General features: G+C 59.6%; 1 protein-coding gene across 3 annotated transcripts; it reads right to left on the bottom strand.

Annotated features, from left to right (window-relative positions):
* Nucleotides 1-5,988: 5,988 nt before the first annotated feature.
* Nucleotides 5,989-18,634, bottom strand: LOC125625658 (sialic acid-binding Ig-like lectin 14). Of its 3 annotated transcripts, XM_048827999.2 has the most exons (12): nucleotides 18,555-18,634; nucleotides 14,684-14,845; nucleotides 13,935-14,339; nucleotides 13,479-13,799; nucleotides 10,499-10,552; nucleotides 9,828-10,091; nucleotides 9,531-9,596; nucleotides 9,135-9,401; nucleotides 8,349-8,654; nucleotides 8,119-8,212; nucleotides 7,748-7,871; nucleotides 5,989-7,009 (listed from the first exon to the last, which is right to left on the bottom strand). In XM_048827999.2, the coding sequence occupies exons 2-12, from the start codon at nucleotides 14,817-14,819 to the stop codon at nucleotides 6,818-6,820; spliced, it is 2,229 nt and encodes a 742-aa protein (XP_048683956.2). In that variant the 5' UTR covers nucleotides 14,820-14,845; nucleotides 18,555-18,634; the 3' UTR covers nucleotides 5,989-6,817. The 3 variants fall into 3 exon arrangements, with proteins under 3 accessions (XP_048683956.2, XP_074979040.1, XP_074979041.1); XM_075122939.1 differs by lacking the exon at nucleotides 14,684-14,845 and having other exon boundaries at nucleotides 18,555-18,629; XM_075122940.1 differs by lacking the exon at nucleotides 8,119-8,212 and having other exon boundaries at nucleotides 6,827-7,009.
* Between the last annotated feature and the right edge of the window lie 57 nt (nucleotides 18,635-18,691).

Here is an 18,691-nt window from a genome sequence, read left to right on the forward strand (position 1 = left end):
GATGCTGAATGCTCCGAGGTCAGACCCAGGAAGGTGGAAGCTGTGTGAGCTGCGTGTCCTGAAGACAGGCTGCTCACAGAAAGGCGACTGCCCCAGAGTCCTGACTGGCTTCATGGGGAGCAGTTCCAGAGCATCGCTCAGGGACTCCGTGACAGATGGGGGTGCAAATGTTCTAGCTTAGGCTTTGTCCCGGAGAGGGGTACCTGAAATTCCCCGGGTCACTGGCTGAAATGACCCCGCTCAGTCCAGACTCGAAGGGGGAAGAGAAGGGACAAAGTGGGAGATTCCGTTACTGTTTTGCATGAATCCTGCGGGTGCCTCAGTTTCCCTGTGTGCTGTGTGTGTAACGAGGTGGGGGGAGAGTGGGATTGTGGTTGCAGAGGGCCAGGTGTGACCTTGCCTGGCAGCCTGGACCCCGGACACCAGCCTGGACACTGTGGAACTTCGCAACCAGTGACCGGGAGGCCCAGCCCATGTTGGGAGCCAGCTGGTTGTGGCCCGTGGGAGGACAAAGGGCGGAGGAGAGCAGGCCCTGGAAGGCAGCTGGTTCTGGCCATTCGGGGAACAAGGGATGGAAGAGAGGGGGCCCAGGTGACCTTTTTGACCAGGAAGAAAGACAAAGGGCGGAGGAGGGGCTGGTGGGGGAGGGGATGTAGGGGGCTCAGCTGGAGGGAGGTCGCTTCTGGCCTGGGGACATAGAGGGGTGTGAGCTACCTGGACAGGGACAGGCCCACCTGGAGTGTGCTGAGCCTGGCCAGGCCCGAGGGCCCTGAGAACGGCCTGGGCTGGGTTCAGACGTTCAATAAACCCTTCTGTGTTACGCTGGCAGTCACTGCGGGGTAGAGATCAGGGCGGGGGCGTAACTGCCTCTGAGTGGGGAGGCTCCCGGGGTGCAGAGCAAGGGGGCTCCCTGCGGGGGCTGATGGTGAGAGACAGGTGTCACGGAGTCCCTGGGCGATGCTCTGGACGGCTCCCCATGAAGCCAGGCAGGACTCTGGGGTAGTCGCCTTTCTGTGAGCAGCCTGTCTGCAGGACACACAGCTCACACAGCTTCCACCTTCCTGGGTCTGACCTCGGAGCATTCAGCCTCCTCTGCCCCTCCGTGTGCTTCCCACAGCGAGTCCGCCCGGGCGGGGCTCCTGGGGGGGCCAGAGCGTCCTGCCCCCCAACTCCGCAGTCAGACGTGACTCTCAACCAGCCAGTAAAACAGAAGGTTTATTAGACGACAGGGACATGGTCTAACACAGAGCTTGTAGGTGCAGAGAACAGGACCCCTCAGCTGGGTCCATTTTGGGGGGCAGTGAGCCAGACAACCACGTCTGCCCTTCACTCCATGTCCCAGCCAGCCCCAAACTCCGTCCCCCTCCAGCCCCTCCTCCTCTGGGCTTTGTCCCTTTCCCGGGCCAGGAGGTCACCGGATTCCTTTGTTCTCCAACCCTTTAGCTCTCACCTTGCAGGGGGGGGGAAGGGCCCAGGCCATCGGTGGACAGGAAACAGGGTGTCGGCCATTCTCTGTGTCCAGACCCCTGCACACACCTGCCCTCTAGGGCTCTGCAAGGATCATACACCCTTACTCCACCCCCTAGATACTTAAGAACTGCATAGGGGAAACTGAGGCACCCCCACACTATTCAGAGGAAACATTAAGAACAGTCCTGCTTCGTCACATCTCTCCCCCCTTCAAGGCCGAACTGAGTGGGGTCACATTAGCCGGTGACCTGGGGAAGTTCGAAGCCATCAATGTTCCCATGGATGCCCCAGCATCTCTCCCGTTTCTTGGTAGGAGTTACACCAGGCCCTTCCAGTTTCAAGCCCTCCCTTAGGTCGGGGGTGGTCGATAGCACTCGCACGCCGCATGTGGGAAGGTTTATGTGGCCCATGCCCTTTGGCCACCCCAAAAGCCCCGGGGGTCAAACTGGGATCGGGTCTTCTCCCAGCTCTCCAGTCTGGAGGGCTGCAATTAGGGCTGTCTTGGTTAAGAGCCCCCATCTTGACCTGGGCTACATACTGTTCACTTACAGAATTAGCATGGAGACATCCCTTTCTCCACAATCTTGTCTCCCCAACAAGCTGGCCAAACACAGCCACTTGGTTATAGGACTGTTCAACTTTCTTATCAGCTTTCACTCCATCTGAGACCTTCTCAAAGCTCTTCACACTGGATCTTTCAACAGGAAAGTCAGTGGATCCATTCACAACAGAAAATTTCTGGCTGTTAGGAAATAGAACTTTCTTGATGAAATCACTTTCACACCCTTCAGTTGCAGTAAACTGCTTGCAAAGACTCCATGAGGATTCCTTTCCCTAGGGCTTTTCTATGCAACAATTCACCCCTCCCAGAAATTCTGCCCTTACCCTCTTCACCGAGGGCTTGCTCTAGAGGAACACTTTCCTGAGCAACTACAGACTCTTTCTGGGTCTCCCTTGCATCCAGAATTACCTCTGGCCCATCAGGCGGATTCCTCCACAATCCCCTTTCAGGCAAACTTACAGACTTCCTAGAGAAAAGGTCAGAAGCATTCTCCTTCCCTTTGCCACATACAAGCTCAGGAATCTTTTCCTTCTTGCGACAGGTTTCCTGGATTCAAATTCAAACCCTTGGCCATTACAGGAGCAGGGCCTGGATTCTGTCCCAAAGAGACACATTCACTCCCCAACAGGGTTTTGCAGCTGATATCCTGGAGAACCCCAACGACCAGCCAGCCCCACCCCTCCTGTGTCTGCACAGGGATCTGGGCCATAGGCAGGGCGAGGGGCTTCGTCCCTGGGACCCTCTCCCAGCTCACACAGCCCCTCAGCCTCTGAGGCTGCACCACCCAGGGCCTGACACCAGTTCTCTCTGTCCCAGGATCTCGCCACCCCAGGAATGTCTCCCCATTGACCATCCCCTTCCGCTCCCACTGCGGGTCCGAGGGGCCTGGCCCCAGGGAACTCCACACAGACAGATAGGTTGGGGTCAGGAGTGGGAGCCTGTCCACCTCCCCACCCATCTGGCTGATGGAGTCTATGGCCTTGGGACCCAGCAAGGGAGCTAGACACCGGGGCTTTTCCGCAGGGTTCCCCTGGTTCAAAACTCCAGCCTGCTCAAAGGCAGTGAGGTGGCATCCACATGCCCCAACCCCCCGCTCCTTAACCAGGGGCAGCAATTTAGTCTCGAGGTTCCCTGCAGAACTGGCCCCCCGGGGTCTATCCCCACTCGCCCCTGGGAGGTCCCCTAGGCCTCTCCGCTCCCCCATCGCCAGTTCATGCTGCTGCTTCTGCAGCTCTTTCTCGGGCTCTCGCTGGCTCTCACAGTCCTCTTGCTCTCTCGGACTCAGCTCCAATCCCGTCCGTCTCCGATCCCCCGATGGGGAACCCGATTGTGAAGACCCTCGTCTGGTCGGGGACAGAAGTCTTGGGGATGCCTGGCTACTACTCCAGCTGCTCCCAGATCCTGCTATAGCCCCATTTGGGGTCAGGAATCTGTTCCTTAGAGCCGTCATCCTCCTCCAGCTGCACGATGAACTGTGCCTTGGTGAACTTCCCAATGCTCAACCCTCTCTTTCTGCACAGGGTTACAATGTCCTTCTTCGGGAGACGGTGACAGGCCATCACTCCGCTCCTCCCAAGTTGTTGTGGACTCACAGGCCTGTGTGCTCTCAGCTCCCCACGGTTTCCAGGGAGAACCCCTAGTGTGCCAGCCCTTCTCGAGGTCACCGCCTCTTTGCCAGGGTCGAGCGGCAGACTCCTCCCCCCTGGGACTGCTCGCTGCAATCCCCAGGGGAACCCTGTTACTGCAAAAGTCCTTCTCTCTCCCAGGGCCAAGACGCAGGCTCCTCTGCCCCTGAAACTGCTCACCACAGTCCCCAGGGGGACCCCATTACTGCACAGTCCTTCTCGCTGGTCACATACTCCCAGGGGTTAACTGCCCCCCGAAATCACTCCTCTCTGAGCCTTCAGCACGCCTGGTCCTCGTCAGTCCCCCTTCGTTTTACTGCTCCCCAGTCACTTACTGCAGGAAGCGCCACCCACCCACGGGGTGCAGTACATCCCACCGCTCCCACCAGTTGTCTCCTTTCTGTGAGCAGCCTGTCTCCAGGGCACACAACTCACACAGCTTTCACCTTTCTGGGTCTGACCTCGGAGCATTCAGCATCCTCTGCCCCTTTGTGCGCTTCCCACAGCGAGTCCACCCAGGCGGGGTCCTGGGGAAGCCAGAGGGTCCTGAACCCGAACTTCGCAGTGAGATGTGACTCTCAGCCAGCCAGTAAAACAGAAAGTTTATTAGATGACAGGAACATGGTCTAAAACAGAGCTTGTAGGTGCAGAGAACAGGACCCCTCAGCCGGGTCCATTTTGGGGGGCAGTGAGCCAGACAACCACGTCTGCCCTTCACTCCATGTCTCCAGCCAGCCCCAAACTGAAACCCCCTCCAGCCCCTCTTCCTTTGGGCTTTGTCCCTTTCCCGGGCCAGGAGGTCACCGGATTCCTTTGTTCTCCAGCCCTTTAGCTCTCACCTGGCAGGGGGGATGGGCCAGGCCATCAGTTGCCAGGAAACAGGGTGTCGGCCATTCTCTGTGTCCAGACCTCTGCACACACCTGCCCTCTAGGGCTCTGCAACGATCATACACCCTTATCCCACCCCCTAGATACTTAAGAACTGCATAGGGGAAACTGAGGCACCCCCACAATATTCAGAGGAAACATTAAGAACAGTCCTGCTTCGTCACACAGGGTAGCGATCGGGGGGGGGGGGGCGTTGCTCCCTCTGGGGGTGGAGGACCCTGGGGTGCAGAGTGAGGGGACTCCCTAAGGGGGCCCAAGGCAGAGACAGGCCAGCTCAGAGGTGTGGTCCCAGGAGGTGCTGGGGCCAGAGGGCCTAGCCCCGGAGAGAGAGTGAACCTTCCCAGGAGGCTGTCACGCCGAAGAAGGGTCACTCCCAAGGGCCATATAGAGCCGAGCGAGAGTGAGCCCTGGGAGTCCGTGACAGCTGGGTGCTGTCCAGACACAGCGAGAGACGGGCCCTGCCCAACTGAGATCAGGGCCCCGTGTGCCAGGCACTGCCCACACATACAGCGAGAGCTAGTCCCTGTCCTAGCTGAGATCAGGGCTGTGTTATGCCCAGCCCTGCTGTCATAAATATAAAGGGAAGGGTAAACACCTTTAAAATCCCTCCTGGCCAGAGGAAAAATCCTCTCACCTGTAAAGGGTTAAGAAGCTAGGGTAACCTCGCTGGCCCCTGACCACAATGACCAATGAGGAGACAAGATACTTTCAAAAGCTGGGGGGAGGGAGAAACAAAGCCTCTCTCTCTCGGTCTGTGGGATGCTTTTGCCGGGGAAAGAACAGGAATGGAGTCTGAGAACTTAGTCAGTAATCTAGCTCGAGATGCGTTCGATTCTGATTCCTTTAAATAGCTGATAAAATAAGCTGTGCTGAATGGAATGGATATTCCTGTTTTTGTGTCTTTTTGTAATTTAAGGTTTTGCCTAGAGGGATTCTCTCTGTTTTGAATCTGATTACCCTGTAAGGTATTTACCATCCTGATTTTACAGAGGTAATTCTTTTTACTTTTTCTTCTATTAAAATTCTTTTTAAGAACCTGATTGTTTTTCATTGTTCTTAAGATCCAAGGGTTTGGTCTGTGTTCACCTATGCAAATTGGTGAGGATTTTTATCAAACCTTCCCCAAGAAAAGGGGTGTAAGATTTGGGAGGATTTTGCGGGGAAAGACATTTCCAAATGGGCTCTTTCCCAATTATATCCCTGTTAGACGTTTGGTGGTGGCAGCGAAAGTCCAAGGGCAAAAGGTAAAATAGTTTGTACCTTGGGGAAATTTTAACCTGAGCTGGTAAAAATAAGCTTAGGAGTTTTTCATGCAGGTCCCCACATCTGTACCCTAGAGTTCAGAGTGGGGAAGGAACCTTGACACCTGCCCAGAAACCAACCGCGATCGGGGCCTTCCCAGGGGAAAGGCAGAAGTGAAAACTGATTCTTCACTGCACACAATTAAGTCATAGTTGTTATTGGCCCTTTGTTAAAAAAGTAGCAGGGACAAAAAAGACACATGAAAATCTATTTCAAGGAACAGCTTGTAAAGCGGGAATTTTACAGTCAGATGCTTTTGGCTTTGGAGTGAACATGTTACCTTGAATAGAGCATCGTTATTAAGAATTTATAATCACATGGCACTGATTGACCTAGACAGAGATCAGGGCCCATTGTGCCAGGGGCTGCCCAGACACACAGTCCCTGCCCCGAGGGGTTTAGAACATAACTAGCCCAGGACACCATTATTATCCCAATTTTCAAAGTGAGGAAACTGAGGCCAGACAGATGCAGCAACTGGCCCAACCTCACCCACAGCATTTTCAGTGGAGCAGGGACGAGAACCCCTGAAACTTGAGTACCAGGCCAGCACCTTAGACACAAGCCCGTCCCTCCACTCTTGCCAGCTGCTGCCCCTGAGATGGAAAATGCTCTCCATCTGTGAAACGAGTTGGTGGGGGCTCAGGCAGGGTAGAAGAGAGATGCTCTATGGCTGTGAGGTGAGCGGCTCTCTTTCCCCCTGGGGCAGTGGGGTTTGGGAGGGGGCAGGCTTTGGGACCCGGCTGCAGAGGACTCTGGGATACCTCCCCACAATGCAGCGCTCCAGCATCTCGAAGGCCTAGTTGACTCCACTCTGAGTCCGGAGCAGGGAGCAGGAGGAGCAGGGATTTGGACACAGGTTTCCCATGTCCAGGGTCCAGCCCTGGGCTGACCCCTTCCCTCCTTGTTGTGACTGCCCCCGCACTGGACAGGCCGGAGACGCCCAGCCTGGGCCCATGGCGCGAGGGGGCTATTTCAATCGGATCTCGGAATATTCCGTGGTGGGGGCTTCCGGAGGCTCCCCCCCTTTGCGCTGCAGCTTGGAGAAGTCGATGGAGGCGTAGTGCAGCTCCTCCGGCTCCCCGGGGCCTAGCGGGCCCTGAGCTGCTGCAGCCCCGTCCTGGACGCCTTTGGTCCGGCCGGCGGCTGGAGTGTTGTGATCCTGGGTGAGAAGCAAGGCAGAGACACCAGGCAGAGGCTTGCATCCACCCTGCTGAGCTGATTGCATGGGCTGCCCCCGGCCTGGTTTCCCCCACCCTCCATGCAAATGCATTTCCTGCTTCGGGCGTGCACTAGCCAGAGGCGGGGGGGGATTGGGTGTGTTTCACACGCGCTGCATGCGTGAGCCGATCCCATGCCGGCACCAGCTCAGTTAATGCCTCCCCTGCCTCACCCACACAGGCCACGCATTGGCAAGACGCATGGGGCACGGGGGGGGGGGGGGGGGGAGTTGCATTTTACACATAGTGCATGCATGCACCGATATCTCCTGCGTCTTGGGGCAGCGCCGGTTAAATTAACGCACTCATTGCATTGCCTGCACCAGCCACGCATAAGCCAGAGGTTGGGGTGGTGTGCATTTTATACCTTGTGCATGCGTGATTTGATCCCAGGCGTCTTGTGGTTGCCCAGCCCATACTGATGCATTCATTGCATTTTCTGAAAGGTGCAACAGACACAGAACACCCTGCAGGCACTGTCAGGGGGCCCAAGCTAGTGGCAGGGGTGCGTTTCTTGCACTGGGCACGCATGGGGCGTTGGGTGCCCTGGTAAAAGCCTGGCTTATAGTCCTGCATTCATGCAGGGGGTGGGAGGGAGGAGAAGAACTGGAGGGGGGCAGAGACGGGGTGGGGAGGGAAGGGCAGGTGGGCTTGGTCCCCTGCTCCTCCCAGATACATACCATGGGGATGGTGGTGACGTTACCATAGATCCGGCTGGCATCATCTGCCTTGTGCTTGGCCAGGCTCCCATTAGCTGCCTCCCCGGCCTCGGCGCTGGGGGCCACCAGCCCCTGGCCCCGCAGCCTGTGGGGAGACAGATCAGGACGGACTCATGAGACCAGGGCAGGGGTGTATAATAGCCCCATGGGGAGGGAGAAAAGGGGGGCACCATTATGGGAGGCTAGAGCGCAGGGGACTGGGATAGGCCAGGGAGACGGGGTGGCAGGGATCTCACAGGGGGGCTGGAATAGCCCTGGGGAGATGGCAGGGGATCTCAGTGGGATCTCAGGGCGGGGCAGCTGGGGGTCAGGTCGGGAGGCGTCAGACTCACTTGATCACACAGAGCCCGAGAAGGAAGATGCCGACGGCGACCCCCAGCCCACAGGCCACCCCGATGCCCAGCAGCTTGCCAGGCTCCTCCGCACCTGCAACAACACACAGCACGGGGCACGGCTGGGAGAGAACCCAGGAGTCCTGGCTGCCAATTCCCCTGTCTCCAACTCCCCGACCACACCCTTCTTCCAGGGTGGGGGACAGAACCCAGGAGTCCGAGTGTCTCACCTCTCTGCGGGGGGCTGAGTTCAAAGTGCAGGGCGGCGTAGGTCCCGTGGGGGTTGGAGCCGAGGCAGAAGATCCGGGGGCCCCTGTCCCCGCTCCCCGTCCAGCTCAGGGTGCTGACGGCCTCGTCCCCCTGGGCCCACGAGCTGACCTGCAGGGCCCCCCGCGATCCATTCCCAGCCAGGGGCTCCCCGTCCACCTGCCACTGAAGCCGGGGCGGGGGGTGGGAGCGCAGGGAGCAGCTGCAGCTGACGCCGGGCCCCTGGCGCTGGCAGGACGCGTTCAGCCCGGTCCCCGGCCGGGGGCTGTCTGGGGAGCACAGGAGATAAAGGGAGAAATTAATAGTCAGAGAGAGAAACCCAGTGGCAGGGAGTCCTCTGGATTAACCCTACTAATACCCAGGGGCAGGGAGTCCCATAGGTTAACCTTCTAATATCCAGTACCAGGGAGTCCCGTGGGTTCTTCTGCCCTGGGACGTCTTTTCAGATGGCTCCTGGGAACTGATCTGGCTCCATCCTCAGCCAGCTGCGCTTCACACCAACCCACCTGCTTCTCCAACCTCAGCCTGGGTGCTCATGGCCCGGTTCAAGCCCCAGCTGCCCCCCTTGGGGCTGCCCTCGAAGCAGCTAATTAACTATGGCGGGGGAGAGAGGGGGAAGGCGGTTGGCTCTGTCTCCGTTTAAAGGGGCCAGGGACCTGTGACACCTGCTAGAACTCAGTGGCGAGGAGTCCCACGGATTAACACTGCTATTCTCCAGTGTCAGCGTCCCAGGGCTTATCCCCACTCACACTCGACGAGCAGCTGGAACGTCCCCTGGGCAGAGCTCTCCTCGTTCCGGGCCCAGCACCCGTACAGCCCCCCGTCCTCGGCCGTCACGTTGGGCAGTTCCAGCTGCAGCTGATTCTCCCCCGTGGGGCGGGCGCCCTCGACGGCTCGGCCCCCCCTCACCCAGCCCAGCACAGCCGGGGGGTTGCTGGCGACGGAGCAGAGGAACCGCAGGGAGTCGCCCTCCCGGGCTGTGAGTTGTGAGCCGTTCCCCACCGGGGTGCCGGGATCTGGGAACAGGAATAACACAGAGCCACTCGCACCCTGAGCCAGCCAGGCCCTGCCTGGGGGCTGGATCGGGGCCAGCACCCCCTAGAGGGGGAAGGCCGCATGCCCCTTGCCCTGCCCCCTAGCGATACCTTGGAACAGCTGGGGGTCGCTCCTGTTGGCTCTGGAGACGGTGATTTGCAGATTCCCCACTGGAGCTGAAATACCCACGGCAACGTATTAGATTGGAGAGCGCCCCCCACTGACCCCCTGCTCCGCTGCCCAGCACCCCCCACTGCCCTCCTGCCCCCCTGTAGCCCCGCGCCCCCAATGGATCCTCCGCCCACCCCCTGCACCACAGCCCCCCCTCCTGACCACCCCCACCCCCTGCAGCCCAGCACCCCCCACTGGGGCCCCTCTGTCTCGCCCAGCACCCCCAAATGCCTTACACTGCACGTGCACACACAGGGCCCGGCTGGCCGACCCAAAGGGATTCTTCGCCCAGCACCGATACTCCCCAGCGTCCCCTCTGCTGAGATTCGGCAGCTCCAGGCGCCCGGCCCCTCCCTGGCCGGGGCTCAGGGACTCGTTCCCCTTGGCCCAGCTCAGGGTGGCCTCGGGTCTGCCCCCAGCCTCACAGCCCAGGCTCAGGGAGTCGCCCTCCTGGGTCTCCAGAGACAGGACGTCGCCCTCAGCTCCCCAGGCATCTGGCACTGGAAGAGAGGAGCAGGCGGGTTTGGTCCCCCCAGAGATTCCCCACCAAGGAGCCAAGACGCGGAGTCACCACTGGGGTGGGGTGGGGGGGGTTATACAGGGACCCCTCGCCCGGCGCTGAGACCTGGCCCCTCTGGGGTGGGCGCACAATCTCGGTGCCTTGCCATGGCAGCAGGTCTCCGTCGCAGCGATCGGTCCCTAACCCATCTCCTGCCCGCTGCCCAGCGCCCCCTTAACGCCACCCCGGGCTCTAGAGAGAGGGAACCAGGCCTGCTCCCCCCACCACTGCCCCCCACAGCCCCGCGGTTCCTCGGGCTCTCCCCTCCGGGCACGGAGCAGCCTGGCCCGGCTGAGCGTGACTCGGAGGCGCTCACTGATCCCCGGGGCTCGCAGCGCGGCCTCTCACCGGGGCGTCCGTTCCTGGTCAGGGTCCCAGTGATGCTGAGGGGGCCGGGCAGGTCTGTAACACAAACCAGAGAGGGGGGATCAGGGGGACTGGACAGCACCGGGGCGGGGGGTCGCTAGTGATCCCTGAGCCTAGACAGGGACCCTCGCTGTGAGCTCAGCTGGGGGACGGGAAGGTCCCTGAAGTGACACAAGCCCCGTGGGCAGGGAAGGGAAGCGACAGACCCGACTGGGCGCGACCCAAGAGGCGCCGGACGTAACCCAGGGGCCGGGTTAGGGCCAGGGGGAGCCAGAACCAAGGGACCAAAACCGGTGGGTCAGAATTTAGCTTAATTGGCGGAGGCACTAACGAGGGGCCGGGCTGCTCCGGCCTGGGGACTGGAGCGAGCGTCACCATCTCGCTGCCACCGTCGCCGGGCGCCCGGGTGTTCAATGTCCTGTCCAAACGTGTCCTCCCCAGGGCGGGACAGAGCCAGGGGCCTAAATAACCCCGCTCCCGCTCCCGCCCCAGTCGCAGCCACCAGGGTCATCAGACACCCCCCTTGTGGGTCCTTTGCCTTCCCCCCTCGGTTCGTCTCTCCCCAGCCCTCTCCTTTGGCCCCCGGGCTTGGCTGGCCAGGCCTGGGTATTTTGCAGCCCGGCTGTGCCCAGAGGGGCGGCTGTGACGAAGTGGGACTGTTCTTAATGTTTCCTCTGAACAGTGTGGGGGTGCCTCAGTTTCCCCTACGCAGTTCTTAAGTATCTAGGGGGTGGGATAAGGGTGTATGGTCATTGCATAGCCCTACAGGGCCGGTGTGTGCAGGGGACTGGACACAGACAATGGGCGACACCCTGTTTCCTGGCAACTGGTGGCCTGGGCCCTTCCCTCCTGCAAGGTGAGAGCTAAAGGGTTGGAGAACAAAGGAATCCGGTGAGCTCCTGGCCTGGGAAAGGGACAAAGCCCAGAGGAGGGGGGGCTGGAGGGAGTTTCAGTTTGGGGCTGGCTGGGACATGGAGTGAAGGACAGACGGGGTTGTCTGGCTCACTGCCCCCCAAAATGGACCCGGCTGAGGGGTCCTGTTCTCTGCATCTACAAGCTCTGTTTTAGACCATGTTCCTGTCGTCTAATAAACCTTCTGTTTTACTGGCTGGCTGAGAGTCACATCTGACTGAGGAGTTGCGGGGCAGGACCCTCTGGCTTCCCCAGGAGCCCGCCTGAGTGGACTCGCTGTGGGAAGCGCACGGAGGGGCAGAGGAGGCTGAATGCTCCGAGGTCAAACGCAGGAAGGTGGAGCCGGGTGAGCTATGTGTCCTGCAGACAGGCTGCTCCCAGAGAGGAGACTCCCCACAGTCCTGACTGGCTTCATGGGGAGCAGTTCCAGAGCATCGCCCGGGGACTCCGTGACAACTGGTGGCAGCGGTGGGATGTACTGCACCCTGCGGACGGCGCTTCCAGCAGTAAGTGACCGGGGAGCAGTAAAACTAAGGGGGATTGACGGGGACCAGCCGTGCTGAAGATGCAGAGAGAGACGGTTTCAGGGGGCGGTTAACCCCTGGGAGTGTGTGACGAGAGAGAAGAACTTTTGCAGTAACAGGGTTCCCCTGGGGATTGCAGCGAGCGGTCCCAGGGGCAGAGGAGTCTGCAGCTCGACCCTGGCAAAGAGGCGGTGACCTCGAGAAGGGCTGGCACACTAGGGGTTCTCCCTGGAAACCGTGGGGAGCTGAGAGCACACAGGCCTGTGAGTCCACAACAACTTGGGAAGAGCGGTGTGACGGCCTGTCACCGTCTCCTTAAGAAGGACATTGTAACCCTGTGCAGAAAGAGAGGGTTGCACTGAGCGGACTCGCTGTGGGAAGCGCACAGAGAGGCAGAGGATGCTGAATGCTCCGAGGTCAGACCCAGGAAGGTGGAGCTGGGTGAGCTGTGTGTCCTGCAGACAGGCTGCTCCCAGAGAGGAGACTCCCCCAGAGTCCTGACTGGCTTCGTAGGGAGCCGTTCCAGAGCATCGCCCGGGGACGCCGTGACAGTGGCTGAAAGCAGCATCCGGAGGAGCCGGACACTGGTGCCGTCTGGCCAGGCCTGGCAGGGTCCGTCCACGCTGCCCTCAAAGGCCCGCGGCGCTGAGGCCCAGAGCCTGGGTCCGTTGGGACAGGCTCACGGGGCTCGGGCTGCTGGTCTTTGATTGCAGCGCGGACGTTTCCTCTGAGGGCTGTGTAGGCGTTCGGGGTCGGGCTGGGGCCTGAGCTCAGACAGGGGGCGGGGCGGGGGGCGGGGGGCGAATTTCTTTCTAAATCTCCCTCCGGCTGATGGGAACAAGGGTCGTCCTTACAGTGACGCCCGATTTGGTCCTTCACCTCGCAAAGGCGGCTGCTGATTTTCCTTCTGCCCTGGATCTGCAGCGCGGGGGTCACGGGCCAGTTAATGGGGTTTGCTCTCGGGTAGGGCGGGTCGAGGACTCTGGGCACTGACTGCGGAGCGTGTTTAGTGCCAGACAGCGACTGGGTCCCGTTAACACTCTGCCCCATAGAGAGCATCCTCCGATCCCGGCAGAAAGGGGACGGGGTGGAGGAGACGTGGTGGGACAGCCCAGGTGGATCTCGGGGGGAACTGGGGTGTCTGGTGTGAGGGGGGGAATCCCAGCAAGGGGGAACTGGAATAGTGGGTGGATCCCAGCATAGAAGGATTCTGGGGGCAGGGCAGGTCGTGGGTAGAGAGGATCCCAGAAGAGAAGGGCCTGAGGACGGGGCATGTAGATGGGAGGGTGAAGCCATAGCCAACGTGGCAGGAAGGCGTGAAAATCCCAAGAGAGAAGGGGCTGCAAGGTGTGGGGGGGAAGGGGTCTGGAGTAGAATTGGCTGAGGGTGTATGGTGGGGGTGGGGATCCCAGCACAGGGCTGAGTTGGGGGAGGGCCTGGAGGGCAGAGCTGGGGAGCCCAGGAGGGTGGGGATCCCAGCAGGGGGAACTGGGGGCCGGCATGGAGGGGCTGGGGGGGTCACTCACAGCCGATGTGTAGCCGGATGGTTCTGCGGGTGGAAGGTCCCCATGGTGGGTGGTAGGTGACTGTGCAGACGAGCTCTTTGCCGTGGTCCCCCGGGGCGGGTGTGAAGCGCAGCGTGGAGCTGCGGGCCCAGGTGCCGTTCGCCAGCAGGGCTGAGTCGTCCTGGGCTGTGTAGCTGAACGGCCCCGTCCAGGTGACTCGGGGAGGGGGCCCGGAGCAGCGCCCGGGGGCCGTGCAGGTCACAGTCACCGGCTCCCCAGCCAGCAGCGTCCCTGGCAGCCCCCGCGCCGGCGAGATCTGGATCTCTGGCTCCTCCGTCAGCCCTGAGACACGGGGAGAGGGGAGAGAATTACTCGGGGACACGGGGCCTTTCCCCCCAGGGGCGCTGGCCCCGATCCGGCTCGAAGGCAGGGACTGGCTCAGGGGGGCTGAGGAGCGGTGACTGCAGCTGCTCTTACCTGGAACAGAGATCGCAAGCGGAGGGTGAGCGCGATTGTCATTGGAGACGTAACTGTATTTAAAGTTTCCTTTCTCAACTCTAAGGAAATATCTCCCTGCATCCATCCATCGGGCGTCATTGATTTGCAGGGAGCAGTCGCCACGTGCCAGATCCCCCACCAGCCGGAACCGGCCCTGGGTCTCTTGAGACACGCTCTCGCTGGGGTCACTGCTGGCCACGGGCGGATCCTGGCCCGCAGTTGCGGGCTCCTTGTACCAGTGTCCGTAGAGCCGGGCCCAGGGATTGTCGGTGTCGTACGAGGCTGGGTACGCGAAGGTGCAGGGGACGAGAACGCAGAGACCCATCTGCACCGACACCGACTGCGGCAGCCCCAGGGAATAACCAGACTCCAAGGACAGGGACCCTGCAGGGGACGGAGAGGGATCGAAGTGGGAGCCACAGAGAGCAGAGACCAACCCTGAGCTCCCCCGACACCTCTGCCGGTGCCCTCACTCCCGACCTGCAGCCCCCTGCGAGCCCAGCCCTGGGTCCTCAACCAAACCTCACTCCATTTAGTTTCCATCCCTCCCTACGTCGAGCCCCCTGCCCGCTCCCTGTCGCTCGGTGCCCCCTCGCACCGCACGAGGGCATCGGGCTCCCCTCCCCCTCTGGCCAGTCTCCCTTCCGTGGCCTGGGACAGGCCTGGCCCTGCGTAGCGCGGGTTCTGCCCTTCCCCCTGCACTGGGGCTGCAGGGGCTGCTTACTTACCCCTCCAGAGCAGGGCGAGGATCAGGACCCTCAGCGTGGCCATATGGAGGGCAGGACGCCCTTCTCTCCATGGGGGGCCCTGAGCCGGGAGCTCCCATTCTCCGGCATCCTGCTGTGGAAGCAGGGCTCTGCCCATGGCTGGGGCATCCAGCTGGGACAGACCTAGAGACAGACGGCGGGGTGGGGGGGTGGGAAGTGAGAGAGCAGAGGCTGTTGTGGGGGGACAGATCTGCCTGGGGGACCATTAGTGCTGCTGGGCTCTGCAGGGGGCTGATCTGGGGCTGCTGGCAGTGCAGTGACCCCCCCAAATCAGCAGATGGTCCCGAGAGATCGTGGGCTAAAAAAATCCTTAGTTTGGTGACAAAACCTGAGATTTTTTCACTAAGAATCATGAGATCGGCCAGAAAATTCCGAGCTGGTGAGAGAAGATGGTGGGAAGGCAGCGCTGCTCAGAGCCTGCTCTGCTTCCATCTTCCCACAAACACCAACACGTCAGCGGGCGGCCAGCGAAGTTACCACGGACGTCAGAGGGGAAGGGCGTCAGACCGGGAGAAGGAAAGAACCCGTCAGAGATGTTCTGACCAATTTGAATGAATTCAAATCAGTGGGGCAGGACGCATGGATGCCAGGAGAGGTCACAGAAGATGGGAAAAGGGCTAACGGGGTGGCCATCTTTAAAAGGGGGAAAAGAAGGAGCCGGGGAATTATAGACCAGTCAGCCTGACCCCGACACCTGGAACGCTATTAGAGCAATGTATAAAACCTTCAATTTGTGAAGGACGAAGGGGTGATCACCAGCATGGATTTGCCAAGAACGAATCCTGCCAAACCAGCTTGATTTCCTTCTTTCACAAGGTAACTGGTTGGTGGCCGGGGGAAAGTGGTGGATATAATACCCCTGGACTTCATCAAGGCTTTTGACACCGTCGCACGTGGCATTCTCATAAGTAAGCTGGAGAAGACTTCTGAAGGAACTCAAATGTGAAACTGCAGAACAACTAACTGTTATTTGAGCTATCATTTAAATCAGCTTCTGTACCGCCATTCTTATGGAGAAATGTGGGCTCGGTGGAACTACCATTAAGTGGATACGTAACTGGTTAAAAAACCACAAACAAGGAGTAAAGACATGGGATTGGAGGGAGGTCCCATGTGGGGCTGCAGAGGGATCTGTTCTGGTTCCTGTGTTGTTTAACATCTTTATCAATGACCTGGATGTCAGACTAGGGAGCAGACTGATCACATCTGCAGATGACACAAAGCTGGGGGGAGTTGCCAACGCTTTGGAGGATGGAGCTAAAATTCTGAGGGACCGTGATAAATTGGAGAACTGGGCTGTAGAAGAGACAATGAAATTCGTCACGGACAAATGGAAGTTGCTCCCCTTGGGGAAAAAAAAAACAACTGCACAAATATAGGATGGAGAAGAACTGGCCGGGCAGCAGCACCACTGAGAAGGAGCTGGGAGTTGGGGTGGATCACAACCTCGACAGGAGTCAGCAATGTGATGCTGTTGCAAAAAAAAATGCATTTTTGGGTCGCATTACCAGAGGCAGAGCATGCCAGTCCCGGGAGGTGCCAGTCCCACTCTATTCGGCGCTGGCTAGGCCTCAGCTGGAGGACTGTGTCCAGTTTCGGTCACCAATGTGTAGAAAAGATGCAGAGAAACTGGAAAGGATCCAGAGGTGAGGGAGAAAGATGATCAAAGGGATGGAACGCGAGCCCGAGGGGCACAGCCTGAAGGAACTGGGTGTGGTTAGTTTGGAAAAGAGATTGGGGGAGGGGGACATGATCGTGGTTTTCAAATACTGGAAAGGCTGCCAGAAAGAAGCTGGAGAAAAGTTGTTTTCTCTGGCCCCAGAGGACAGGACAAGGAGCAACAGGTTCAAACTACTGCAGAGTTGATTTTTATTAAATCTCAGGGAAAACTCCCCAGCTGTGAGAGCAGTCAGACAATGGACCAGACACCCAAGGAGGTCGTGGAAGCTCCTTCACTGAAGGGTTTCGGGAGGAGGCTGGACAGCATCTGTCTGGGATGGGTTAGACCCAACAAATCCTGCATCTTGGCAGGGGTTGGACTAGGTGACCCCTGCAGTCCCTTCTTACGCTGTGGGTCTGTGATTCTAGGATTCGCTAATAAATCCCGAGATTTAATATGAACGTCATGACAACCCCCCTCCCCGAAATTCGCTAATAAATCCAGAGGTTTGCTTTACAATTCCTGCAATTGGCTAAAAATTGAGATTTTTTCTAAGAACCCTGAGACTGGCTTTCAAAATCCACAGATTTGTGCTTTCTCTTTGCACACCCTCTTTTCTGCAGCCCGTTGGCTCTTCCCCCCACCACAGTGCTGGTGTCACCCCCGCACGGTGAATGGCTTGCTTTTGCAGGGACCCCGTGGAGCCAGGTGGCCTGGATGCGCGTAAAGCATCCCCGGAGGGTGGGGGGAGAGTGCAGAGAGCTGACGGCTCCCCCCTCTGCAGCCAGGGCGGGGCACTAATGCTGCCCCCCGTGCCCCACAGCTGTCTCCCCCGCTGCTCCTCCTGCAGCTGGGACTCTCCTCCCCCACTCTTCGGAGAATGGGAGGGGCCCCTCCCCCCACCCCGCCACACTCTTGTGGGAACAGTTTGGGCCACTCCCGCCCTCCCACCACTCACCTGTGAAAATGGTATTGGCCACTCACCCCTTCCCCCCTCCTCACCTGTTAATGTGTTTTGGGCCGCTCCCTCTCACCCCTCCTTTCCTTTTAAAATGGTATAAGCCACTCTCCTCCTCCCCCTTCCCTTTCTGTGCAAATGGCAATGGCCCCTCGCACCCCCATGAAAATGGTACAGGCCACTTCCCCCTTTGCCTCCCCACCTAAAAACTCCTCTCAGCTCCTGAGGGAGGAGCTGTCTCCCTCCTGTAGCAGCTCTGATTGGCTGCCCTTCTTCAGGAGGCGGGGCAAGTGGGCAGGGCAGCCAATCAGAGGGAGGTTCCCCTTCTGCGCAAAGCGGGAGGTCTGCAGCTTTGGGGACGGTCACTGGTGCAGTGAGCTGGGCGGGTCTCAGCCTGGATTCCCCCATGGCCCATGAACCATCCTCTGCCAGAGCAGGGTGGGATGGGCCCTGTTACCCAGGGCTGGAGGGGCAGGCAGGGGCTGTCCCCGAGAGATCCAGCCACCATCCCCTTCTCTGGGGCAGGAGCCTGCTCGGGCTTGAGGGGCACTGGCAGAGCTGTGGGGGCAGGGAGCCCGGGGCTGGGATAACAAGGGGCTGCGGGTCGAGATTGAGGGGCACCCCAGTCTCCACAGAGCATCCAGCTCCCTCCCCCACCCTAGTTCCACGCACCCCTAGGCTTGCAGAGGAGGGCCCAGTGCCTGGCTCTCCCACCCTGCAGCCCGGGTTCCCCAGGGTTTGTGACTCAGAGCCTGGGGAAGCGGCGTGCACAGGAACATGAAAGCAGAAGTGGGTGCGGATGAGGAAGCAGGGGAGCTGCTCTCTCAGAAACCCCAGCACCAGCATCCTGCCAACTTCCCCTCCCTCTCGCTGGGGCTGCCCGCGGCTTCCCTGCAACAGGGGCAGGCTGCATCTTGCTTGTGGGGTTGGAAATAGAACCCAGGAGTCCGGGCTCTGAGCTCCTCTACATCCCACTCTCCTCCCAGAGCCGTGGATGGAACCCAGGAGTCCTGGCTCCCAGCACCCCCTCCTCTGAGCATTAGACCCCACTCCCCTCCCAGAGCCAGGGATAGAACCCAGGAGTCCTGGTTACCTGCCCCCCATCCCAGCCCTATCCCTTTATTACTGCTGTTTCCAGTCCCACAATAATATTTGAACGCTAGCAGCTCACACCTCTTATCCTACTGAACACGCTGCAGACACTAAACACTCACCTGGAGCTGAGATGCGTCCGCCTCTGGGGTGGGGCGGCTGGGAACAGCGCACTGGAACTGCAGATGCCCAGTTAGGACGGCTAGCCAATCCCGACTACAATGGAAAGAGCCGGGTGCGTGTGGAGACCTGCCTGGCA

Source organism: Caretta caretta, chromosome 24 (assembly GCF_965140235.1).
Source record: "Caretta caretta isolate rCarCar2 chromosome 24, rCarCar1.hap1, whole genome shotgun sequence".
Lineage (NCBI taxonomy): Eukaryota > Metazoa > Chordata > Testudines > Cheloniidae > Caretta > Caretta caretta.